Below are 27,503 nucleotides of genomic sequence, written 5' to 3' on the forward strand. Positions count from 1 at the left end.
ATGACAATACAAGTAGCGCTAAGTCCGCGCATGGTCAACCTGCAATCAGCAAAGAAACCGTCCAAGGCCAGAATGATCTGAGGGTGGAAACAGACGTTGCCTTTCCTTGCCTTTGTGCCCCCATAAGAAATGTCGCCCCAAACGGAAGCGGTCTGCATTCGTGCAGCTGCCCGGCGTGCCCTGTACGGCGCCTACCGAGGACAGCTGCTAAAGGTGTGAGGGCAGCAGCGCAGGGTGACGTCATCATACCGGGGAGCGGGCGGCGCCCGGGGCCACCTGGCGGCGCTCGCCCCGCCCCCACCCGCTGCCCCCGCCTTGGCCACGCCCCCTCCCCTTGCTGGCGGCCCCGGGGGGGCGGGGGGACATGCAAATGAGACGCTCCGCCCCGCCCCTCCGCGCTGGCGTGGACGGCGGCTGCTGTGGGTCAGTTTCGCCGCCGCGTTGGTGCCCCGCAGGCCGCGGCCGGGCGCGCGGGGGGAGGCGATGTCCGTGAGCAGGGAGTGCAGGGCCCGCAGCGCACAGCACCAGCACCAGCACCGGCGCGGCCTGCGGGCGCCGCGGGGCGCAGCGGGCGCGGGCCGGGCCTGAGGCGGGCGCCGGGAGCCCTGAGGGGACGCGTCACGCGGGGCCGGGCCGGGCCCCCGGCGCGGTGGCGGCGGCGGCGGGCCGAGGATGGGCATCCTTTTCACCAGGATATGGAGGCTGTTCAACCACCAGGGTGAGCGGGCTGGCGCGGGCCCTTGCCGGGGGCGGGCAGGAAAGGCGCCGCAGGAGAGCGGCGGCAGCGGCCTGCGGTGCTGAGCGGCGGCGGCTGCCCCGGGGGGCCTGGAGATCATTGAGTTGGCACAGGGCAGCGTTTGGCCTGATGCTCCCTCAGGCCATCGTTACGGGGCCGCTTTTGCCGGCTTGTTTCTGGGCTTTTTTTAATTGGTGGCTTGGCGGAGCCTGGGTGAGCCGCGCTGTTGTGTTTTGCAGTCTGATCCCCCCGGATAGTTGAGCAGATTTAACCTGTGCGGGGTTGGCCGGTTTCCTTTGCCGGCAGCGTTTAGGGGCCCCTTGAGGAGGGACAGCAGCGAGGGGATTGAGCGCTGTCAACCACACGCCTGGACACACGCCTGGAAGGACGTCTGTTGTGCCCGTCGGCGTCTCGTTGTCTCTGCAGCGGACACGGATTTTGCAAACCCTTTTTTTAAAAAAACCTCTGCTTTTCTTTCTTGTTTGGTTTTTAAAAAGTGATTGATCTTTTGAGCTCCAAAGGCTTTCCCTGCATTTCAGCAGGAATCAACTTTTGTCTCCACTTTTGCCTCCACGAGCTACAGCTGAGGGGAGCTTGCTGTTTAATCTGGCCGGTCCCCCTCTCTTACTGCATGTAACGATTTGAAATAGGTTGCAGTACAATATAGGTTTCTGTCAATAGCAAGCTTCTTCCGTGTGTTGCTTTTTCTTTTGTTTTAACATGCTGGTTACATCATATGGGTATTTGCATTTTGCTTTAAATAAATATTGAAGCAAACGATGGTATCGATGGTATCTGAACTGTGACAGAAACGTAGCTGCAGTTCTGATTAGGGAGAGAAGCAGTCTGAAGTTTGACTGCTAAACTTTGCCTTCAAAAAACAGTTCTTGGGTTTATGCTCCCTCAGGCCATCATTATGGGGCTGGTTTTGATGGCTTGCAGGTTTTTTTATTGGTGATTTGGTATCTCAAGCTCACTTTGAAATATTCTTCTGAATGTTTGAATTACAAAGGCAACAGTATACATAAAACCACGCTACAATTGTGGAGCATTGTATGCTCCCTTGTGTCTTGTTGTTTACAGTGTCTATTTTTGTTAGTGATGGATAGCCAATGATAAACCTTAGCACGCTAATGAAATGCGTTTTATGGCGAGTACGTTGTTTCCAATGCCACTTTTGAAAGAGATCTGTAATGTGGTGTAAAATGTTATATTAGCTATTCTTGTGTTTAAGTAGACATTGTCTTCTATAAAGCTGACTTTCAGATAAACCATTTTGTACATGCTCACATCCTGGATGGTCCCCATATTCAGTGCTTTAACCATTCTGGCCAAATCCTTTAAAACACCCTTTTTTGTTGTCTTTTAAGGTTTGCATCATCCATTCTCCCTATAGATGAACTGCTCCACATGATTTCCTAGTATCAGCTTTGCTGGCAACATCTGTCAGAAACAAAAGGGCCTTATATGGGGTCAGGTAAGCAGCTGTTTTTACAATATTGTGCAGTTATGCAAAGTTATTGTAACTTAAATTTATACCCTATGGGATATAAACGACTCTGCAAAACCACACAATATTGATTTAAAAAAAACCCAAAAAGCACTTACCTGACCCCTTGTAAAAAATCAAATGCATCTGTACTCTATTAATGTAAGCAGTTACTGCTACAGACTAAAGTTTGACTGCACATTTAATGGCCTGGGCAACTTTATACCTGCCTACCATGCTCATCACATGAATATTTCCATAGAAGTCAGTGATGTTATTTGTGTGAATAGAAGTTGTATAGTCCAGCCAATAATGAGTAGCACTTGTCTGTACAGTACACTAACAGACTAAGTGTACTTTAGAAAACCAATTATTCAACTTATAGCCTTGTTAAATGGGAAAAAAAGACAATATATTTAAACACTAATTAATTCAGGTTTTTGGTTTACAAACATTTGCTTATGTGACTAAATGTTTCATGTAGTACAAATTCACTTATCCCAAATTACGTTAATTGAAATGACTGGTGCAACACAGTCATAGAAAAATAAATTCTTTGGGATACATTGTTTATATGACAGAAATTGACTGCTTTACCAAGTAGATGAGTAGTCCTGTTTACCATGGAAATCACCTTTTTCTCTAAAATTATAAACCAGAATGAGATTTTCTTTTCATGCTCCATTCTTTGCTAATCTAATTAGTTTCTAAATGATTGTGTGTTTTCATTACATTGTAGTAATGTGTAAAGACTTCAGAAGGGACCCTGTTGTTATTTATTTTTGAAGACCGTTGAGAGCCTTATGTTCTGAGTTTGGTCTTATTTAAGAATTAGATTTTCTTTAGTTATGCTGACTAGCTATGTGCAGGCTGGCATAGAATTATCTGTTTAGTGATATGCACTAAGTATTAAATAAGTGTATAAGTGCTGTGGTGATTGCGACTTACTAGTGAATTTTTTTATTTCAGAGCACAAAGTAATCATTGTTGGTCTGGATAATGCAGGAAAAACTACAATTCTTTATCAATTGTAAGTATAAACTTTCGAAAATACATTAAAATATTTTGTGTAGTAGTTTCTCTCTTGCTCTGACTTCATATCTACTTCCTTATCCCCACCTTCCACCCCCAACTTATTTTTAGAGCTGTAGGCTGTGTGTGAAGGCATAATGTAGGTGGTGATTGTCCCCCACCAAATTGTGAAGTTCTGTGTACTGACTGGTAGATATTCATTTGACAGTAATATGTCAGCAGGGCTTGGAGGTATTCTTTTTCCTGGATTATTTTACAGTTGAGAGGGGTAGTTAGCTGTGTTAGTCTGAGTCAAGCAGATGGCAGGGTAGATATGTACCTTATAGACTAAAGAGAGAGGCACACACAGACACCTCACCCCCCTGTGTTGCCCTTTCACAGAATCTGATGAAGTGAGCTCAGATTCGCAGAAGTTTATGCTCTCTAACAATAGAAAAGCTGCGAAGGGCCGGAAGGGACCCCCAGAGGCCATCCAGTCCAACTCCCACCTGAGGCAGGATCATCCCTATCCAAACCATCCCATATAAACTATAATGTAAACTCTGCATGAGACTACTGTCAACCCTGACACAACACAGACATGATGACACCTTAACCTGCCACAGGTAAAGCAGGGGAACCATGGCAGCCAATGCTGCTTCTATGAAATGTTGTCAATATATGCTCAAGAGATCCCAGGTAGAGGGCTATGCGCTTTCTTCAGAGGAAGGCAAAAACCGTCACTGTCCACATCAGTCTAACCACGGAGTAAAACTCCTTTCTGACCTTGAGCAGAGGGGCAAGACCTTCTAGCCAGAAACCTCTGACTTTGGTCTCAGCAGGAGCATTGGCACGCTGCAGTCAAAAGCCCCAGCGTTAGCTGTAGCCAACACCCAGTGCCTCTGAGGAAGGTTTAAAAATGCCCTAAAATGTAGCAAAAAGGGGGTGGGATGGGGGTGTGAGCAAGGGTAACCAGCCAGGCCCAGAAGCCTGAGAAATACACCTCAGTGCAACCCTAGCCCCTACCCGGAGGTGCGAGTGCCAAGCAAAATACCTTTGCATGCCATGCACTGGCATGTGTGCCAGTGGTTGCCTCCCCTGGGTTATCCAGCCTTTCCTTGAACACCTCCAGTGTTTCCTAGACGGTTTATTCCACTGCCTCACTGTCCTCACAGTGAAGATATTTTTCTGGATATTCAAGCTAAACTTACTTCACTGCAACTTCAAGCCATTGGTCCACATCCTACTTTCTGCAGTGAGAGAGAAAAAATACTTTCCCTCTTCTTTATTATAGCCCTTTAGGTATTTGGAGACTGCTACCGTGTCCCCTCTTAAGTGCCTTTTTGTAAGCTGAACATGCCTAGCTCCTTCAGCCTCTCTTTGTATGACTTGTCTTCCAAGCCCTTATCATCTTTGTTGCCAGCTTCTGGACCCCCTCTAACTTCTCCATACCTTTTGTAAAAATGTGGAGTCCAGAACTGCACACAGTACTCTAGATGACACCTAAACAGTACAGAGTAGAGGCGCTGTTGCCTCCTGTGTCTTGCACCTAATTCTTCTGTTGATGCACCGCAAAACTGCATTTGCCTTTTGTGCAGCTGCATCACTCAATATATATTGAGTCTGTGATTTACGAAAACTCTCAAGTCCTCTTCCATAGAGTGGCTATTCAGCCAAGTGTCACCCATTTTATATTTGCATTTTATTCCTCCCAAGGTGTAATACCTTTCATTTGTCCACATTGAACTTCATCCTGTTAGCTCTAGCACAACTTTCCCATCTGTTGAGATCCTTCTGAATTGTGCTCACGTGCCTCCAACATATTTGCAGTCCTTTCCAGTTTCATGATGTGTGCATATTTGCTCAAGCAGCTTTCTATGCCAGCATCCAAATCGTTAATAAATACATTGAACAGCACTAGGTCCGGGACGGACCCCTGTGAGACTCTGCTTGAAACCTTCTGCCATTCTGATATGGACCTGTTAATTACCTATTGCTTGTAGCCATTGAGCCAGCTACCGATCCACCTTGTAGTAAGTTTTATCCTGCCCACATTTCTCCAATTAGTTTATGAGAAAGTCATGCAAGACCTTGTCATAAGTCCAGATATACTATATCCACCGTATTTCCTTCATCCACCCAAGTACAGGTACTCCTCACTTAACGACCTACCTGTTTAACGACCACGTGGACTTATGACCAGCTCTCCGAGCAGTCAGTATTGTACGAAACATATTGTGGAAACGGCAGCGCGGCGTCTCAAGCCAAGGCACACAGTATCAAGGGGCGGCTCCTCACTTATCGACCAATTCGCTTAACGACCTAGTCGCAGGAACGGAACTCGGTCGTTAAGTGAGGAGTGCCTGTAGTTACTTTGTCAAAGAAGATCAGGTTTGTTTGACATGATTTGTTTTTCATAAAGCCATGCTGGCTGTTTGCAATCTGCCTTTTCTCCTTCAGATGCTTGCAAGTGGCTTTCCTTAGGATAAGTATCCACAGTACTTGTCAGTTATTGAGGTGAAGCTAACTGGTCTGTAGTTCCCTGGGTCCTCCTCCTCCTTGCCTTTTTAAAGAGGGGCACTATGATGAGGTACCAGTCCTCTGGTACCTCTCCCATCTCCCACGACTTCATGAAGATCATTGCCAAGGGCTCAGAGATCTCCTCTGCCAGTTTCTTCAGGATCCTGGGGTGAAGCTGACTTGAATTCATTCAGACCCAACAAAAGCACTCTGACTGTCTCTTGTTATCTCAGCGTCTACTCTTCCTTATCCAGATAATTCTTATTAGGTGTCTGGCTACAGCGTAATTTTTCTGTGAAGACTGAGGCAAAGTAGCTGTTGAGCTGTGGTCGTCTTTGCATCCTTAGGAGTTCCCTCTGGCTTGTTAACAGGACCCACAGCTTCCTTGGCCCTTCTTTTCTTGCCAAGGTACTTCTAGAACCTTAACTTCCTTTGCCAGGTGCAGCTTGTTCTCCATCTTTGCCTTTCTGATTTTGCCTCTGTAGGTTCTTGCTGTTTCCTTGTAGACTTCCTTGATGACCTGACCATTCTTCAGCTGCCTTTATACTTCCTTCTGCATTTGAGGCATTTTAGAATCCCCTTGTACAACCACATTGGTTGCTATCTCACATATATATCTTATTTAGTTAGCCTATAAGATGAATATCTGCTCTACTATTTCATAGTTACCAATGTTCCACCAAAAGGTATGATTGTTTGCTGATCAGAGTTCAGGATCCTCATTACACTTATTGTGTGTAAGTCACGGGCTGCCAATGTAAACAAAGTCATTAACATGACATGCCTAAAACTTAATGGTTGTGTACCTGCATTTGTCTTAAATTTAAGCTGAGGATTAGAGAGTTAATTGTTAAACTAACCAATGTTGAAAAACAAAAATAAACTTCCTCCCGTTCCTCTCTCGATATTTCTAAACATTTGAGAAAGGTACACTTGCCAAACTCATAACAGGAACTCCTTATCCCTCTGTTTTCCTTCATAAGCTCCCTGTGTTCCATCCCCCTGTCTGTCTAATTCTGCAGCCCCCACAACCTCCTTCCACCTTGCCAGGTGATGTGTGTCCCTTATGCACTTCGTTCCATTGTTCACCATTTTTCCTCCCATTTATGGGTCCTTCATTTAAGGGGCTCTCTAAGCTCCCATCCTCCTCCTCCTCCCCCCCCCCCCAATTTCAGGATTGTCCCATTTTCCCTACTTCTGAAGTCTTTGTGCACTCACAGTTTCTCTGCAGGGGGGTTTATTTTCTGTGGGACAAATAACTGTGGCACATATTTGCACTGGCATGGCAAAAGGACCCTGGTGTGGTAGAGGAGGCTGGGTCCAGCATCTATCCTGACCCCAGTAGTCTTACCTGAGGTGCTGGGGGCCTCCCGGGGCAGCAGTGGTGTTGAGCCAGCTTCTCGGAGCGTGACTCTGGCCAGCCAGGCTCCAGTTTCTGGTGGTGAACACTGCTGCCACATGCGCTGTGCTGCTTTTGTTAGTAGCAAGTTTTTTTTAACACCGGGATCTCCCGCATGTGCACACTCATGGGGATGTGCCCATGGATTTCAAATAGGACTTCATAGTGTCAAAAACATTCTGACCTGTTGTGGTCTGAGTTATGACAGAAGAATTGTTCTGTTATTTTTCCATAATCAGAAAATGATTGAAAGCTAAGAACTGTCATTTTCTGAGGAGTGCCTCGAGTCTAATGGGATTGAGAACCACTGACATAGAATGATTCCATCAGACTTTTTTTTTTTTGATCTGTAGACCAGGTGTGGGCAAAATGTGGCCCGGGGGCCAGATGTGGCCCGCCAGGCCATTCTATCCGGCCTGCGGGGCCCCTAAAAAATTTAAAAAATTAATATTTATCTGCCCTGGACTACCTGTCATGCGGCCCTCGATGGCTTGCCAAAATTCAACAAGCGGCCCTCTGCCCAAAATAATTGCCCGCCCCTGGTGTAGACAGTTGTCTTTGTTTGAAGCTATAATGGTGCTAACAGATAGCACAGGATTCTCATATCCCTTATCTTGCCTTCTGGGTTTCTGATTTTCTAGTCAAATCAGTGGGTTGTGGTTACTGATGCTTAGAAGGAAACAAGAAATTTGAGATACAGTATTCAAAAGTTATCTTGTTACAGGAAAACAGAGAAATGTTGTAAAGTTGAGTACAAAACCTTGCAAGCTCAGACAGCTAAAAGAGCTTTTAAATATGGCTTATTTCAAACCAGAGTATATCCTTCCTTAAACTTAATTTTAAAATCAAATAGAACAAACAGTATGTTGCTCTGTCATCCTCCTCATTGTTTTCCAGCTCTTTGTTCTACCCCCTCATAATCTGCAAGTTTTCATTTCATTAATCATTTTTTTGCAAATGTATGCTATGATTGCTTATTACATGAACCCAGAAACTGGTCTTTTATCTGGTATTCCGTTTCACATTATCCCTGGCCCATTTCACTCCTGGATTCAGTCTTGGTATTTATGTAAGTATAGTTGTCACTTTATGGAGAAAAACAGCAATTTAAACAAGTTCTTGAAAATACTTTTTTTCTTTGAAAACGGTTTTGTGTGGACCATACTGAAATGGGTTTGTTTTACTATAAAGGCTTGTTTTGGACACTCCAAGAGAGCACTTCTGATGTAAAACATTAGTTCTCTGAGTATCTAAATCCATCAGTAGTTATGCTGAGTATATCAAAACAACATTTTAAATTGCATTATAGAAAACAGCAAAGACAATACAGTGCATATGTGTTGGATATATTCATTTTCACATATGTTTCTAAGTTATAGAAAAGTACAATGATGGCTGAGAGAGTAGAGCAAAGTTGATATTTTTTTGGGAGAAATCCTTGTTCTTTCAGTAGCTTTATAAATCAGACATGGAAAAAAAAATATTCTGTCCCAGACTGAGACTGTATTGTTGGTGGGGGCAGTTTGTTTTTTGTTTTTTTTTTAAGCCTAGAAATACTTTTTTTTTAACTGATTGTTAGACACCTTTTAGAAAATACCCTTTGAGCTTTATGGTGTCATTACTAATCTGTTCAGTGAAAGTTAAATGCAGGTTAGACAAATAACATGCACCTTTCGCTGCATCAGGGAATGTCTACTGAAATGCTGACTACCATCAGAATTTCAGTTTATGAAAGGTAGGTTAGTTTTGTGGCCTGACATTCTTAACAGAGTAAGAACATTGACAACAGTTGTTTTCCCAGCGTGACATACGCAAGTTGTTGTTCGGTTACTTTTGTTTTGCAGTTCTATGAATGAAGTGGTGCACACTTCACCTACGATAGGGAGTAATGTAGAAGAGCTTGTGGTTAATAACACACGTTTTCTAATGTGGGACATTGGAGGACAAGAATCGCTTCGATCTTCGTGGAACACCTACTATACAAATACAGAGGTAAAAGTTTATACCTTATTGAAAGAATCATTTTTATTCTCGTATTGTAGACCAGGTATGTCAAATATATGGCCTTCAGGCCAGATCTAGCCTGTTGGGCTCCTGGTGGGTCAGGGAATTTAGGGGCATGGCCTGCTACAGAATTTGGTGCCCTAGAAGGGATCCGTGGCTTCAGAGCACCTCTTTACGTTGCTTTAAGCAGGGGATTTAAGTAGCTTCCAAGCTCACAGCTGTGGAACTGAGATCCAGAGTTTTTTAGTAAAATTAGCAAACAATGTTTGTTCCCAAAGGTTTCCAGAAACAGATTTCCCACTCCACCCTGTTCAGTGGTCACAAAAATGTATTTTCTGTACTGCTAGTATGTCTCTGGGTCCTAGTTATGTTAACTGCCCCTGTAGCAGAGTTTAACTTCTTGCAACAGAATTCCAGTTTTACTGCAGAAAAGAATTTTTAACTTTCAGCCATGTCTATTATAAATTATTTTTCAGGTTAGGAAAAACTACCAAACTTATTGTAAAAGGTACATTCAGCTGCATATGGCAGTTTTTAATGATTAATTCAGTCAGTGAGACTGAATCTTTCTTCAGGAAAATAAAAGAAAAGCAAAATGAGATAAAAAAGTAGGAAACCTAGAATAAAAGTTATTATTTTAATCTATATAATGACTAAAATAGAGATTTAAATCACTTCAGTTTAAATTGGTCTGTCATTCTTAGATGTTAGGTAAAGTTGTACCTTGCACGCTAACTAGTTTAGAGATGCATATGCTTTTATAAGTAATAGCTCACTTCATCAGATGCTGTGAAAGGATTTAGGGAGCAGGGGTTCAACTAGAAAGTAATTTCAATATAGCTGATAGGGACGGGGGTTGAAAAAAAAGAGGGCACTGCTGAGAGGGGCAAAGGTGGGTTGAAGAGAAAAGCAAAGCAATAAACCCATAAGAGAGAGAGAGAGTTAAGAAAGTTAATACAGGTAATGGGATAAGAATCTGTAGCCTCTGTTTAGATCACGCTGTGTACTATCTGTGGATGATTTATTTTTCACAACTTCCTGTTCAGGTGTAGTTGTTAAGAACACCCACTTTTGAGGTCAGTGATAACGTGTCCAGGGAATTTAAAGTGTTCTGCCACAGGTGTTTGTATATGTCTCGACTCTGTTCCAGATTGTTGTCCATTCATTCTTTCACGTAGGGATTGCCCCATTTGTCCAGTGTAAACAGCAGAGAGGCACTGTGAGCAGATAATGGCATATATAACATTGATAGAAGAGCAGATAAGTTAACCTCAGATGTTATAATCAGTGTTATTGGTCTGTGGTGATAGCCCAGTCGAGTGATGGTAGTAGTCAAGATTGTTTAATTCCTGTTCTCACCAAGGCAACAAACCTAGATGCCAACTGTGCCCCTTCATCAACAAAGACCCACATCATCACTTTAACCAATGTAAAAGAAGAACAAGAAATCATCCGCAGTCTGGATTGTGTAAAGTATGGTCTAAATTAGGGGTGGGCAAAATGCAGCCGGCAGGCCAGATGTGGCCCGCCAGGCCATTCTATCTGGCAGGGTCCCTAAAAATTTTAAAAATTAGTATTTATCTTCGCCTGCCTGCCTGTCACACGGCCGTCGATGGCTTGCCAAAACTCAGTAAGCAGCCCTCCTCCCAACATAATTGCCTGCCCCTGATCTAAACAGAGACGGCAGGTTCTTGACTGCAGATTTTTATTTCATTGCCTTGGTTAGCACTCTTAACCTCTTCACCCCTGTGGGGTTGCTGCTTTGTTTTTTCTCTTCAACCTATCTTTGCTTCTCAGCAGTGTCTTCTCTCTTTTCCTCCCCCCAGTCCCCATCCTTTGAATTTTAAATTAATCTTTCTATTTGAACACCTACTCCCTAAGTCCTTTCATAGTATTTGACAAAGTGAGCTGCTGTTTACGAAAGCTTACCTATCCCTGAATTAGTCTGCTAGTTAGTCAACTCTGCCTGATTTCAAACTAACATGGCTGACTACTTCTTTGTTGTTCGACATGTGTAGCTGAATTTTCTGTTGTCCTAACACAAGCTTCAATATGATATGAGAGGTGTATGCAACCCTAACAAAGATGGCCTGTCATTTTAAAGCAGTTTTTTAGGAAATGTGTATGGGAAATTTATATACAAACTTAAAAAAGCAGCAAACATATTTAAAATCCATAAACAATTGGTTTCTGGAAAGGTTCATTTATTCTGCTTCCACTTAAAACTATATACATAGTCTGTCCTCCAGTATCCCACATCAGAAAACTTTCTACTTAATGTGTAGTTCTGAGTGGATGTAGAATAAACCCAATGGATCCTATGAGAGAGAAATTTAGTGCTAGTGCACCTCATAAACATGCAAGCTATACATATATTTACTAACCTTTTTTTTTAAGTTTGTAATAGTTGTTGTGGACAGCACAGACAGAGAGAGAATTACTGTAACTAAAGAAGAACTCTATAAAATGTTAGCACATGAGGTAAGTGGTCTATTATGGTTTCAAGGTTTGCTGACTATTTAGAATTTTAAAATCTTACAAAAAAACATAGCCTATGAATTTCTTATTTTTCTTAAAATAATTGCATATAAACCAACAGTTTGACCTTTATTGTTATGCTTACAACATTTCATTAAACAAAGGTCGCTGCTTTTTCGTGATATAAGGAGGTGGATCTCATACTTTTGTATGTAACATAATTCTGAATATAAAGTTCGGAAAATCTAGCACATAACTTTATAGACCAGGAGGCGTGTACTCCTTTCTAGTACAGTCCCAGGCATCACCAGTCTTAATCTTGTGTTTGTGAAAAAGTACTAGTATTTGGACCAGATACCGTCTGAGCTGAATGATTCTTCTATACAAGATGCTTTTTTTTCAGATAGCAGGGGAAAAACCTTAATTGGAAGGAAAGCAGAAGGGAAGAGGAAAATTAAATATAACCAAGATAGTGGTACAAGGAGCATGTAGTACTTAAGTATTCAGTATGCCATAAATGATACAGCACTGTTAGATTTTCATTTGTACCTGCTGCTAGACCTGCAATTATTAACTGTATGTGTATGCTGTGTTTGTGTGCTGATACTGCAGTGGAAAGTTCTTGCTTTGATTAGTGTACTGTTTTGCCCAAATCCTCATGGAATTCAAAAAGCTTTAGGACTCTGATATTTCTGTGTACAGGTGGTAAGACCAGACACAACTTAGTTGCTTATATCCTCCTGAAATGGGAAATAATACAGTACAGATGCTCTTAATTAAATATTTAATGACACTGTAAAGGTATACAGTTTATACTAATGCATGTTCCTGTTGTGTTATAGGTAATCTAAAAATATTAGGCCATAATTTTTCCTCAGGGTACTACACCTGATGGAGCCCTGTTGAAAATTAGTGCTTCACCCTGATACAGTACTCTGCCTTCACAATGCAGGAACTGGGCCTTAGTAAAAACACAGAATACATTTATATTTTGATTAATGGTCACTATGAGACTTAGGGTTGACAAGCTGGTTAATTAATCAGTTATATAAGTAAAGAATCAGAGAGAGAGAGAGGGCTGTAAAGTCCTGATTCTGTAAAGGTTGTTAATATGCATTGGAGGTCACAGGGAGAGGGTCGCTCCCCCCTCTACAGAAGAGGGCTAAAGCCCCCACAATCCATGCCAATCCGATCATGGGATAAAATTCCTTCCTGACCCTGAGCAGGGAGGCAAGACCCGCTAGCTAGGAACTTCTGGATTTAAATCCCCGCAGGAGCACTGGCACACCTGTCAAAATCCCCAGCCTTGGCTGTAGCCAACACCCCTCTGAGGAAGACTTAAAAAACCCATAACATATCAACAAGGGGTGGAGGGTAATTCCCACCCAGCCCCATGCAATAACTAGCAAAGCCCAGAAGCAAGGGAGATACCCATAGTAGAACATAAGTATAATTACACCTATATCATCTCCATCCAGTGGCTGTCCAGTCTTTTCTTGAACACCTCCAATGATGGAGAGTCCGCAACTTCCCTAGGCAATCTATTACACTGCTGCTCTGTTCTAACAGGGCAGAAGTTTTTCCTGATATCCAGTCTAAACTTACTTTGCTGCAACTTCAAGACATTAGTTTGCATCCTGCTCTGCTACAACAGAGAAAAGGTGTTTTCTGTTGTTTTTTTGGTAGCCCTTTTGAAGACTGCTGTAATGTCCCCTCTTAAGCATCTTTTCTGTAAGCTAAATCTGCCTAGTTTCTTCAGCCTTACCTTGTATGGGTTGCTTTCCAAGCCCTTTTATTATCTTTGCTGCCCACCTCTGGACCCTCTCTAACTTCTCCATGTTTTTTATTTAAAATGCGGAGCCTAAAACTGCACAAAGTACTCTGGATGAAGCCTAACGAGTGCTGAGAGCAGTACTGTCACCTCCTGTGTCTTGCTTGTGATGCTTCTGTTGTTGTATCCCAAAACTTAATTCACCTTTTGTGCAGCTGTATAACTGCAGGCTTATACTGAGTCTGTGATTTACCAGTGTCAACTGACTGGTCAAATTGACAGCCTGTTATTTTGACTGTAGTCAGAAATTGTCAAATATTCCCCTGAAAACCAAGAATACCCTTGTGTAGATGGTGGCCTACCTTTTTTTTTAATTGCATCATGGGGTTATCTGCTTAATGCAAGGGTAGGAGGACTGCGCTTCTTGCCCCTCAGTCCTGCAGGAGTCAGGATACATGTACAGGGTACACACACTCACTCTCTGTTTAGGAGAAGGTATCCTTTGCCCTGCTCCTCTGAACTCTTCCAGTCTCCTTTCCCTTAGCTGCATTAGGCCACTTGGTGCTGCAGGAGCTACTCTGTGATGAGAGAAGAACCAAAACTAGCAGTATAAAAATGCCTCTCCTGGCCATCTGCTGTGATTTCAGGCATCTCCAAATGCAAAATGCTTGAAGAGTTGACCTGCTGCCCGCTTAGTGTAACTGCATTTTAAACTGACTTTTCTTTTATAATTACTATGTATGGTTTATTTCTGATTAATTTCTTTCTTTTTTATTTTGTAATAATAGTAGTATCTCTTAGCAGCGTCTCCCTTTGTTGGCAGAGTGATAAAAAGATTCTAGTATAGATTCATAGATGCTAGGGTCGGAAGGGATCTCAATAGATCATCGAGTCCGACCCCCTACATAGGCAGGAAAGAGTGCTGGGTCTAGATGACCCCAGCTAGATGCCTATCTAACCTTCTCTTGAAGACCCCCAGTGTAGGGGAGAGCACCACCTCCCTTGGGAGCCCATTCCAGACCTTGGCCACGCTAACTGTGAAGAAGTTCTTCCTAATGTCTAGTCTAAATCTGCTCTCTGCTAGCTCTTATGGCCATTATTTCTTGTAACCCCTGGGGGTGCCTTGGTGAATAAAACCTCACCAATTCCCTTCTCTGCCCCCGTGATGAACTTATAGGCAGCCACAAGGTCGCCTCTCAACCTTCTCTTGCAGAGGCTGAAGAGGTCCAGGTGCCCCAGTCTCTCCTCATAGGGCTTGGCCTGCAAGCCCTTAACCATAAGAGTGGCCCTTCTCTGGACCTTCTCCAGGTTATCCACATCTCTCTTGAAGTGTGGCGCCCAAAATTGCACGCAGTATTCCAACTGCAGTCTGACCAGCACCCGATAGAGGGGAAGTATCACCTCCTTGGATCTGTTCGTCATGCATCTGCTGATGCACGATAAAGTACCATTAGCTTTTCTGATGGCTTCAACACACTGCCGACTCATGTTCATCTTGGAGTCCACTAGGACTCCAAGATCCCTTTCCACTTCCGTGCCACCAAGCAGGTCATTCCGTAGGCTGTAGGTATGCTGGACATTTTTCCTCCCTAGGTGCAGCACTTTGCATTTCTCCTTGTTGAATTGCATTCTGTTGTTTTCTGCCCACTTGTCCAACCTGTCCAGGTCTGCTTGTAGTTGTTCCCTGCCCTCTGGCGTGTCCACTTCTCCCCACAGTTTTGTGTCATCCACAAACTTGGACAGAGTACATTTCACTCCCCCGTCCAAGTCGCTGATGAAGACATTGAAGAGTATTGGTCCTAGGACCGAGCCCTGCAGGACTCCACTGCCCACACCTTTCCAGGTCGATACCGACCCATCCACTACGACCCTCTGGGTGCGACCCTCTAGCCAATTCACCACCCACCAGACTGTGTAGTCATCCAAGTCACAGCCTCTTAACTTGTTTACCAGTATGGTGTGGGATACCGTATCGAAGGCCTTCCTGAAGTCTAAGTATATGACGTCAACCCCTACTCCTGCGTCCAGGCGTTTTGTAACCTGGTCACAAAAAGAGACTAGATTAGTCGGACATGATCTACCTGCTACGAACCCGTGCTGGTTTCCCCTCAGCATAATTTGTCCTGCCGGGCTGTCGCAAATGTGAGCCTTGATAATTTTTTCGAAGACTTTGCCAAGGATGGAGGTGAGACTGACTGGCCTATAGTTGCCTGGGTCCTCCTTCCTCCCCTTCTTGAAAATGGGGACCACATTGGCCCTTTTCCAGTCCTCTGGGACCTGGCCGGTGCGCCATGAGTGTTCAAATATTCCCGCCAGTGGCTGCGCAATGACATCAGCCAGTGCCTTCAGCACCCTCGGATGGAGCTCATCCGGGCCTGCCGACTTAAACGCATCCAGTTCCTCCAAGTGACTCTGCACCATCTCAGGGTCTACGCATGGTAGTCTGGCGCCCTGCTGCTGCCTCTCTACCATCCCAGTGAGAGACTTGTCTTGCCCCTCACTTAGGAACACTGAGGCAAAGAACTCATTGAGGAGTTCAGCCTTGTCCCCCCTGTCCATCACCAATTGCTTCTGCCCATTTAGTAGGGGTCCTTTTCCAACCTGGGCCTTCCTTTTACTCCCTATATAGCTGAAAAACAATTTCTTGTTATCCTTAACCTGGGATGCCATCCTCAGCTCCATGGTAGCTTTGGCCCGTCTAACTGCCTCCCTACAAGCGCAAGCAGAGGAGATATACTCCTCTTTGGTAATCTCTCCCCATTCCACTTTTTATATGCTCCCCTTTTATCCCATAGGCTGCTCTGGATTTCTCTGGTCAGCCAGGGAAGCTTTCTGGCCCTTTTCCCTCTTCCTCGCATCAGGATCGTCTCCCTCTGTGCCCGAAGGATCATTTCCATAAGGCACAGCCACCCTTCCTGGGCTCCCATCTCTTCAAAACTCCTACTCTGCAGTGCGTCCTTGACTAATCGCCTGAGTTCACTGAAATCAGCTTTCCTAAAGTCTAGCACTTTCACCCTACTAGTTACCTTACCCACTCAATGTCTTATGATGAATTCTATTGTTCAGTGATCGCTGTCCCCCAGGTGACCACCGATCTGTAGGTCCCCTACCATGTCATCCCCTGTTGCCAATACCAGGTCCAGTAAGGCATTCCCCCTAGTGGGACCATGTACCTCCTGTGTCAGGTGGAGGTCCTGTACACAGGATAGGGACCTGCGTGAACGGTGGGACTTTGCTGTCTGTGTCTCCCAGCAGATGTCTCATAGTTTAAGTCCCCCGTGACTACCCCTCCTTAGTTTTTATGGTCTCCGAGAGCTGCCTCAGGAGCCCCAAATCTAGCTCTTCCCCTTAGTGTGGGGGTCTGTAGCAGACCTCTACCACCAAATTCCTTTCTCCTTGACCCCCACGTAACCTAACCCACAATCCTTCCACTTTCTTCTCCTTCGATTCCGTCTTGATAAGGGTCGATGTATATTGCTTGTTGACATAGAGCTCAAACCCTCCCCCTTTCTTCCCTCCCTGTCCTTTCTGTACAGTTTATAACCCTCAATGTGTACCGCCCAGTCGTGGGAAGAATCCCACCAGGTTTCTGTTAGCCCTACTAAGTCGTAGGTGTTTTCTGCGAGCAAGAGTGCTAGTTCATCCTGCTTGCTCCCCCTGCTCCTAGCATTAGTGTATAGGCACTTGAGCCCTGTGACTGGCGCCTTTGATGCCCCCCGGCTCTGATGCCCAAAGGACCCCCTTATTGCTTACCTGTGCTGTACTGCTGGCCGCCCCATGGATTGCAGGTTCCTGATGTTCTCCTTCTTCAGGCTGGGCTGTCTTTGTGGGTGCCACATGGTTTGGTGGTCCACGGCTTCCCCCGGCCTCATCTTCCCCTCCCCCCGACGAGCCTAGTTTAAAGCCCGCCGGAGGAGATCTGCCAACCTAGAAGAGAACACACGCTTACCTTTGGCGGACAGGTGAAGCCCATCCCAACTAAGCATGTCCCTCGTCATGATGTGCGGGTCAATGTCAAGGAAGCCAAAGCCTGCCTCGAGACACCATTGCCGAAGCTGCCAGCTGGTCTCTCTCATGCAGTTCTTGTGTCGTCTTCCACGTCTGCTCACTGGTAGGACAGAAGAGAATACCACCTGTGCACTGATCTCCCTCAGCACGCCGCCCAGAGCATGGTAGTCCGTCATCAGGTGATCAGGGCTTCTCCTGGCTGCATCGTTAGTACCCACATGGACAAGGACCATGGGGTAGTAATTGGTGGGCTGAATCCCGGCCTGGATTATTCCCGTCACGTCCCGAATCTTTGCTCCGGGCAGGCAGTATACCTCTCATGTTGAGGGGTCCTGGCGACAAATGGGCCCTTCTGTACTTCTCAGGATGGAGTCGCCTATGACGATCACTCGACGCCTCCTCCTCTGGGTCCGCTTGGTTCTCTTGACCTGTTCGGAGTGTGGAGAATGTAGCGTTGCTTCCTGCCCAGAGGTTTCCTCCTCTCCTTCCATCTCCTGCAGGGTCGCCAGGGCCTCATACCTGTTCTCCAGTCGGACTGGAGGAACTGGTACCAGTTTACTGCGAGCAGCTCCGGTCCTGGATGTGACTGTCTGCCACTCTGCTGTGGAGGGCACTCCCCGGGGTGCTTCTTCCTTGGGTGCCTGGTCCTGCAGGGAAAGGAAATAACTATATCAATTTCATCCTCTGCCTCCCTGATCCCCCTCAGCCTGCTAACCTCCTCCCGGAGCTCCCTCACCTGTGCCTCCAGAGTCCTAAGACAGGCACCTGCTGGACAGGTGTGGGGGCCCCCAATCTCTGCCCCCCCCCCGGCCCTGCTGGGGATCCCCCACAGGCCAGGAGACAGGGACACCAGCTCCCCCATGGGCTCAGTCTGGGTGGAGGCCTCAGACCAGTCCCGGGTAGGCATGGCCCCCCGGGCAGAGGCCCTAGCAGCACTCCTTGTCGACACCATTGTGTAAGCTGCTGTTGTTAGATCTGTGTGGTGTCTATGCTCTACCCGTACAGGAGTCTCCCTCCTGGCCCTTCCTGCTTGCCTGCCGGTGCGAACGCCTGCGCAAACGCCAGCGCGCTCTTTCAGAGTGCACCTGTTTGTGCGCTGTGTTCGTGCTGCGTGGCTCAGGAGCACAGCTCCCTACCGGCTCAGCTATAAGGGACCCAGGGGGCTTCCCCTCCGGATCCGGCTCAGCTGTGCCGGGTCCTTCCACCCCACTTAGCTTCGGGGGATCAGCTGTTGCTGCCCCCGCTGCTGATTCCTCTGCTGCTGCTGCTTCTGCCTCCGGTCAGTAAGTAAGTAAGGGGACACACGTGCGTGCAGGACATGAATGACTTGAAGTCTTTTTTGCATTTTACTATAAACTTGTGACCACCCTAGCACCTGTTCAGTCCCCAGCACAAATAAGAACAATGTAAAGGCTGCTCATATTTGTGCCAGTGGCCATAAAGGTCAGATTCAGTAGGTCTGGATCAGCCAGGCATGCCCTGTTTTGCACAGCCACAGCTCTTTCAAAGGCATCTTGGCAAGGAGGTAGCAATCTTAGTGTGTGGACACGTCCAATTATTTTGGAATATTTTGAGATAACCAAGGAAAATGGTTCAGTCTTGAATATCATTCACATTGATAGTGATAAAAATTAATTATATATATATTTTTAGAACGTAATGTCATTGTTTTACAACTAACTTGAATTTTTTGCAATTGTATTAGTATCTAACCTACTGAAGATTAAAGTCTCTTAATTTCTCTAATAAAGGAACGCTTAAAATCTTTGACAATATTTGGTTTTGTATTTTGTGACTGGTCAAATACTCAATGCTACTAAGACTTGCTCACCTATTTTCTTTCTTAAATTGCTCTAGTTTAAATAAAACAAAAATGCAACAGGTTACATTGAGGACTTTAATTTTCTAAATGGCGAACTGTCAGTATTGCAAAACAGTAATACAGAGTATATATGCTTTAAAAATGATGCACAGATAACTAGTTAATACAATATATTATGCTCTATAAGATCTCTTGTACTTTAAGTTAAATAACACTGTTAGAGGTATTGCAGCCTCTAACAGTGAGCACTTCAATCAAAAATGTCCTAAATATTTCAGTTACAAGTGATCGTGGTCTTCTGTAAAACTTTTAGAGCAAATGAGTGTAGTGTCTTTGATCAGCTTGTGGCATAACACTAGGCCTGTGCAAAGCGGCAGGTATTCAGTTCTGATTTGGAGGGACAGTAATTCGATTTGGTGATTCGAGTCAGTGTCCCAATTCGATTTAGCTGAATCTGATTTAAAGATTTGGCACCGATTTGGTGATTCAGCCATAGACTATAATGGGGTATCACTAAAATACCTATAACTTTGTCATTTGTTTGCAGATTTGGATGGAAACTGCAAGGGTTGTAGCCCCTTCTGAGGGCATGAAGCCTTCCATGTTTCAAAGAGAGAGGTACAGGGGTTTCTCTGAAAGTGCCCCTCAAAATATTGAAAGCAAAACTCGTATCACTTGTGTGTGTTAAGGTGTGTAGGTTGTAGCCATGTTGGTCTAAGGACATGGGTAGACACAGCTCTTTGAGTCAATCTGATTTATCTTTTATTAGACCAACTGAATGGTTGGCGAAATATATATTAGCAAGCTTTTGGGTTTAAAAACCCTTTTTAAGGCTGAGGAAGCATCGGCAGTTGGGGTGTGTGTATCCTCTTTCTGGATGGAATGAACAGTAAAGAAGCTGGAGGCTAGTATGCATGCAAGAAAGCCAGTCGGTGAAAATGTAAATTGAGGCATCAGGGGGTGAGAGAGGCTGGGGGTGGGAGAGGGATGTAACAAGTAAAAGTGGGGAGGTATATGGGGAGTCAGATGTCAGGCAGGTTATAGACATTGAATTTATGACACACTATATTGAATCCATGAGTTTTTGTATCTAGGAGGTTGATGAAGTGAAGTTCATAGGCTCGTCTGTGAAAAGCATTTTGGATGCTGCTGCTGCAAGACGAACACAATTCACAAAAGGCACAGAAACAGATCACTTCACACACAGCCTTATATGTTGTTTCTCCGTCCCTCCCCCAGAGCACTGTGATTGGAAGGGAACTCAGGGAAAGATCACAGTTGCCGGCCAGCTACAGATGTCTGTATCAGAGCAATCTCTTCCCCACCCCACAACTTCCTCCTCCCTCTTCTCAGTTTCTGTATCCTGCAAGCCTGCCTTTCAAATCTCCAAATCTTTTCCGAATTGATTCAGACACTTCTGATTTGATTTGGACCTTTTAATGGGTCTCCCGATTCATTTCGGATTTGGAGATTCAGCTGCCAAATCTCCAAATTGAATTGGCTACTGAAGCTTCACACAGACCTAATAAATGCTGAAATCTCCAGTTTATATCTGCAGAAATTCAGTCATCTGTCGGTAAGAGTGAGCTGCTCTGACTGGATTAGAGGAAAATAAATTTACCATATTTTCTTGCATACCACACATCACCAAACAAGAGGTGCCATCTGTTTTTTTGAGGACAGAATATAGGAAAAAGTATGTTTGTATTTTTCCCTGAGTCACGGCTGGTTCTGTGACTAAACGTCTAGAAAGTGTAGCATCCTAGGAGACAGTCTGGGTGGGGTAGCAGGAATGTCTTGGTGTGGCAGGACAACAACAAGGCCTCAGACCCTGTAAGAGCAGTAGCAAGACTATTACTTGTTTACTTCTTTATATAAGTTCCTATAAATAATGAAGTGTTTTTTTCCATGTCATAGTCTTTATCAGCATACAGATTGCATGCAGCAGCTCACCTACTATGAACCAGTGCAGTTGCGACTTCAGGCGCAGACTACAGTATTAATCCTCTCAGAGTTGCTAAGGTTTTGGAAGCAGCTTTTTGGCTGCAGCCAAGGCAGCAGCTAATATTTGTAGCTGCTAATAGTTAATGCCCACTCCTTAATGACTGTGAGAGGGTTAACACTGACTCCACCCTTTGATTGTACCTTAATTGCAATATCAAATTGCTTGCCAAGTGTATTTTGAAACATTTGGTTTGACACAAGTTATGGTCATCAAAATAAGGCAATTATGAACAGATACTTAGGTGATCCATTACATTATGAATGATATATAACATCTATGGTATTTAAAACTAAATACCTCTGTTAGTGGAGGGGTGAGCATTTTAACCCAACATTTTCTTTGCATTTCAGTTGGTATTGCTGCTGTAATGCTCAAATAAATTGTTACTGCCCTTAGCTCTTAAGTGAGCAATATATCTATCACATATAAAATCAGAAATGATTTGGCTATGAAACAATAGAGAAAAAAATAACTTTTGTTTGAAAGATTATTATTCTTTCTGTTCCTAGGACTTAAAGAAAGCAGGTTTGCTGATTTTTGCTAACAAACAAGATGTGAAAGAGTGCATGACAGTAGCTGAAATATCCCAGTTTCTGAAGCTGACTTCAATTAAAGATCACCAGTGGCATATCCAGGCCTGCTGCGCTCTAACTGGCGAGGGGTAAGAGTTCTTCTTAAATAATTTTTTGATGCTCTTTATAAAACCAGGTACTATAGTACTATGGTATTTAGAGTAAGTACAGGTAGTAGTTATTGGACACATGAGCCCTTAGCATACCTAGGCGGTATAATATGTTTTTTTTTTTCTCCTTGCATTTCTGAATGCAAAACCTAAGAACTTTTGTTGAAAAAGATATTGTCCCTGCCCTACAGTTAAATTTGTCACTTACCATTATGTCTATTTTTAGTAGAGAATAACAAGGAGAATTTGAGTAGTTTCCTGAGAGCTGGTAATGGGATCTGGAGTCTATCATATCTCCAAATTGCATAGATCAGTTATTTTCAACCAGGGTGCCATGTGCTCCTTTTAGGGGTGTCAAGGACACATGATTAACAAGGTAAACCCAGAGATTTCAAATCAGAATCCATACTGTTAAAAATATTCTCACCCATTGTGCTCTTTCTGAGTTCCTTGTAACAGAAGAATTGCTCTATTATTTTTCTGTAGTCAAAAAAAAAGAGTGACATTAGTTTTTGAAACAGTGTGCTGCTAAACTTGTAAAAGTTATGGAGGGGGTTGTCTTGAATCTGGAAGGGTTGAGAACCACTTGCATAGATAAATTTGAATCAGAATTTGGGAGCTGGTGCTCTAATTACCATGTGAACCACAAATGAATTGTCACCCTTAAGAATCCACAGACAGATAGATAGTGGTTTGATGGACTGGCCTGACTAGATATGGTCCCTCCAGGTCAGTGCTATGTTACATAATGAAGGATTGGTAGACTTTTCAGTGTGTGGGCTGAAATGCCAAGTTTCAGTACTTTTGCAAATGTAGACACCCTCTCATGCTTTGAATTATGACTGTAGTTACTATGAAAGAATGTACTTGTAGTTGAGAGATGTGTTTGCATTAAATTATTTATTTTTATTTATAGGTTGTGCCAAGGACTTGAATGGATGATGTCAGGACTTAAAATCAGATGATTTTTAATGACCTCTTTGCACGGACATTGCATAAAAAAGTGCAGTAGCCAGGGTTACATTGACAGCTGCAAAATTAATGGATAAAATATTTATAATGAACTGATTTCACCTTTATTTCTGCACTCTCACACATTAAGTCTCTCACCTCCCTGCCCTACCCCTTTGCTTTGAAACCAAGATGAAAATTTGAAGGCTCTGATTGTGGGTCTCCCATTAGTTTCCTCTGAAGACAGATATAAAAGCTGTAATCAACGCTCTTCTCAAGATAAAACCACTCAGGACAGTATAGTACTGCATGTGGTGAGTATGAAGTGAGAGGAAGGAATTTTAACTTTGCATTTTATTATACTATACCATTGGTAGTTCTCACTAGTTTAAGATTTTGGCCTCATTCTTCCGGTAAATTAGCAACCAGATCAGTGGCATAGGTATTGACTTTCCAGTATTTTTAAAATTTACTGATGTGTTACAGATGCAAAACTATATTCCTGTATGTGTACTGTACATATTGTGTATATTTATACCTAAAGTTTGTTAATCAAAATGTGTTCTAGGAAGAAGTGAGTAACACTGATTCTCAGTACACTCAAAATAGTACTAATGTGGACATTGCTGACATGTCACAACTGCTTTCCTTTATATTTTCTGTACATCTGTAACTTTCTTCAAACAGTTGGTACACCGCATCTTTATAAAGTGAAATCTCTTACAACTGTTGCTTATGTTTCTCACATGATTTTGCAATTGGGGAAGATGATAAAATGGCATGGGGTGTATGAATTGTTTTTTATACTTGATTCAGTGTTGGCAACCAGATGCATTTAAAAAAAAAACCAAACAAACAGCCAAAGAATTGCTGGATGAGACGGTAATTACAAACAAACAAACAAACAAACAAAAGTGTTAATTTATGGTTTATGCCGTCACTTCTAATGCTGGTAGTATGTAGTCATTTATGATAGAGTTCAACATGTGGGTCAATTGTTAGCTTTTAATAAAGGGGCAATATGTCTTGATTTTTTTTTTTTCTCCCTTCTACCTCCTCCCCCTTATCCAAGGTAGTGACCAACAAGTGTGCTTAAATGTCCCATTTGGAATCTTCCAAAGCAGGTTTCTAACCTCTACAGGGAAATAGGAATACTTTCTGGTGATACTACAAAATTGCATAGTAACTTTATGTCTATTTTAATATTCTAGACCAAGGTGGGAAGGGGTTTAAGAATATCAAAACGCAACACACAAAAATCACACTGTTCCACAAACTGTGGACTGGGAATTGTTACCTGATCCTGTTCCCATAGAAGTCCATGGACAAACTATCATGGACATGAATCATACCCCTGTGTGATTTCCCGAGGTGAGATTTCAGGGGGTCATGACTACCCTACCTTTTCGATATTGTTAAATGGGAGGGGTGTCCCAATGTGAAAAATGTTAAGAACCACTAATGTAAAATTTGAGATTTATTATGAGAATGAAGCTTGGGTGGTTTGAAACATTATCAGTAGCACAAGATGTGTTCGTGGACTTAGTTTCACATGTTGACTTCTTAGATGTAAATTAAAGGGATATTGCAAAACTAAGCAACAACATTTTAGAAAGTCCTTTCTTCCTTAAGAATTTAATAAGGACAGGAGTGACTCCAACCTTGTGTTTGGGGGTGTGTTAAATAAGGCAGGAAAGGACATTTCATCTTTAAATGATGAAGCCATGATATCACAGTTAATGCATTCATTTTTATGCAACTTTAGCTGTTTGTGATTTCATTGTAATCAGCGGAAATGTTGAGAGAGATTTGGGGACCAGATAATGGAGGCAACTTCAGAAGTTCACATTTAACAGCTGTGTTGTCCTAAGTACAATACAGATATATCGGAAAGGTCTCTCAAATCTTTTTATCATGGCATTTGGTTGGTGGGGACTCTCCACTGCCCATTAAATAAATATTTTTAAATGTGTACATGCATATATTTACAATGCATGCACATAGAGATCAGTGTTATACAGTATTGAGGAATATATAAATGTTTGAGGAAAAAATAACTTCAAAGCAAAAATTGTTTCTGAGTTTATTCTGAAAACATTTTCAAAAAACAACATATGTACATTATTTGGACCTAGGAATGAACAATTCTATATTTTTCTAGTCTAACAAAAATTAAAATTTCAGACCTAACTCTATATATAAAATGTTCAGTTTTGGAGCACCACCTCGATTTTTTTTACTTGAATGTTTGAAGTACTGTGTTCTTTTGCCTAAATTTCTATAGATTTTATGCATTAAGGATTTTATGCCATCTCTTTCTTCTGGTCAAGTTTTGAGGACTTAAAATGTTTATCTTAAGTAGCACGACTAAAAGGAGCCTCAAGTGTTTTTTTCCAAAAAAAAAATAATGCTTGTGTCATAAATGAACTTACTAATGAATGTGAATTGTCATCTCGTTTGCACTTCCACATGAAGGAGATGCCACTTGATATTTTCATCTTAACCTCATTGTAGTATCCCCATAACTGCATGCTTGCTTTTATTGTCTCACTTCCAGTATTGGCTGTAGGTTCCATTAGGGGGGAACCTAGACTCTTTACATAGTTGTGGTGCTGACTTAAAGACTGTAAAATTCCTACATTTATAATTACCATATATGATCTGGTATGCATTGAACAGCAGTGGAGCCTTAAAAGCTAAGCCATCCACTTCCTCTTACTGCTGCATGTTTTGTTTTTGTTTTATTTTTTTATTAGTGTTATACCTAATGATTCTGATCCATATTTTTAACCACTTTTTTGGTTACTGTACAGCAGTTTAAAAGGAGGAGAAGGAGGGTTGCTTTTCTCTTGCAGTCGAACTCCATTGCTGTTCAATAGTTATATGACTGCACTGGTATTGTATGTTTGGCATATATTTGAACAGAAGCTGGTAATAGAGGTAATAGATGGCAACAGTTTTCAGACCTACCTCACAGGGGTGTTGTGAGGCTTCATTAAAGTTTATCAAATGCACACAGATCCTCTTATTCAAGGTACTTAGAAGTTAGAATTTTATCACTCGCATTATAGGGATTTAAGAAAAATGTATATAATTAATATCCTTTGCCTATCTGAAAGTGTTTCAAGAGAACAAACATTTCTTTTGAATTAATGGTAAGGTGAATGTGTAAATATCTGTATGTAGTTCATGCTTAATTGTTATACTGCTCATTTAGGAAGTTCTTCAGTATACATTTTAATTTCTGGCTCTCCATGAAAATGTTAATTTATCTTACTGTTGTACAAAGTAGAAATTCTCTTGGCATGCCTTCACAGTGAAGGAATAAGAGAACAGCAGATATGCGAAGTCTAAACAGAGTAAGCGCACAACTTCATTTGTACTGCTTTTGCGTATGTTCCTGCCTTTTATTTTTATTGCTTTTGAGCAAAATTCTCCTATTTATGTTTAATTGAAACTTAAAAGCCTATGCTACCTGCACTTCTTCACCTTAGTCCCACTGAGACCATTTGTGCAGTGAGATATGCAGACTCAACTTGAGGAGAGTGGATTCCTTTTAAACTATTTCTTTTCTAATTCTTTTTCTAACAGCTTCTTTGCATAAGCAGACATAAGAATACATTTCCACCATGGCAATACTTAATTAGTAAAACTAATTATGTAACTAATATTGAGAATTGCCTTTACTTTAAGAGTTGTGAATAGATGCCAATGGGGGGGAAGATGGTAAAAATTTTGCATACTATACTTGGGGTCTAAACTGCCTTTGATGCCTTTACAAATAAACAAAAAAGAGTGGGGTAAGTATCTTATATTAAACATATCAGCAAGATGAGCAAGGATAATTCTATTGCTCTTGCCCAAATTTCTTTGCATTGTGCTGAAAATATATTCCAAATGTGCATACCTGCTACGTTTATTTGGTGGTACTTAAGTCCAAAGAGCTCAAGTACCTGAAACTTTAATCCAGTGTAAAGGTCTTTTTCTTGTCCCATATCATGGCACTTGCTGTTAGTGTTGATCATGTAATAGAAAAACAGTCATCAGGAGGTTATGTTATCCAACCCTCTGCTCAAGGTGAGATCATCTCTAAGTCATCCCAGACAAGTGTTTGCCTGACCTGCCCTTGAAAATTTCCAAGGATGGAGATTCCACAGCTTCTCTGGGTAGCCTGTCCCAGAGAATGAAGGACCCACTCCTTAATCATCTTTTTATTTAGAAGATTATTCCTAATATCCAACCTAAATTTTCCTTGCTGCAATTTGAGACCATCCTAGTCATCCCGTGATGACCGAGAGTATCCTGTCCCCATCTCCATAATTGTACTGAGGTATTTGAAGACTTATCAAATCTGCCTTCAGTCTTCTCCAGACTAAATAATTCTAGTTCTTTTAGTCTTTCCATGTTAATCATGTTTCCCAGACTTCTAATAATTTGTATTAATCTCTGGACTCTTTCCGATCTGCCTGTTGTTTGAAATATGGGGCCCAAAATTAGACCGCATATTTCAGGTGAGGCCTCACTATCACATATGTAGGGCTAGCCATATGTTAATTATGTGAGTGGGGTTCCCTCCCCTACTCCCAGTGTTGAACATGTCATCAGTACCTTCTCTTTTCAGTTTCCC

General features: G+C 42.8%; 1 protein-coding gene across 3 annotated transcripts; it reads left to right on the plus strand.

The window, feature by feature from the left end:
* The first annotated feature begins 395 nt into the window (after positions 1–395).
* ARL5A (ADP ribosylation factor like GTPase 5A) lies at positions 396–25,890 on the plus strand. Of its 3 annotated transcripts, XM_059727381.1 has the most exons (7): positions 405–718; positions 2,107–2,213; positions 3,195–3,255; positions 9,000–9,147; positions 11,557–11,640; positions 21,753–21,904; positions 22,842–25,890. In XM_059727381.1, exons 2-7 carry the CDS (start codon positions 2,204–2,206, stop codon positions 22,888–22,890), a joined length of 504 nt encoding a protein of 167 aa, XP_059583364.1. In that variant the 5' UTR covers positions 405–718; positions 2,107–2,203; the 3' UTR covers positions 22,891–25,890. The 3 variants fall into 3 exon arrangements, with proteins under 3 accessions (XP_019336052.1, XP_014455076.1, XP_059583364.1); XM_014599590.3 differs by lacking the exon at positions 2,107–2,213 and having other exon boundaries at positions 403–718; XM_019480507.2 differs by lacking the exons at positions 2,107–2,213; positions 11,557–11,640 and having other exon boundaries at positions 396–718.
* The last annotated feature ends 1,613 nt before the right edge of the window (positions 25,891–27,503 follow it).

Source organism: Alligator mississippiensis, chromosome 4, assembly GCF_030867095.1.
Source record: "Alligator mississippiensis isolate rAllMis1 chromosome 4, rAllMis1, whole genome shotgun sequence".
NCBI lineage: Eukaryota > Metazoa > Chordata > Crocodylia > Alligatoridae > Alligator > Alligator mississippiensis.

Coding starts and splice junctions, on each gene's coding strand:
- ARL5A (XM_014599590.3), top strand. CDS start 673: ATGGGCATCCTTTTCACCAGGATATGGAGGCTGTTCAACCACCAGG. Junction 719..3,194: donor GAGGCTGTTCAACCACCAGG/GTGAGCGGGCTG, acceptor TTTTTATTTCAG/AGCACAAAGTAATCATTGTT. Junction 11,641..21,752: donor ATAAAATGTTAGCACATGAG/GTAAGTGGTCTA, acceptor TTCTGTTCCTAG/GACTTAAAGAAAGCAGGTTT.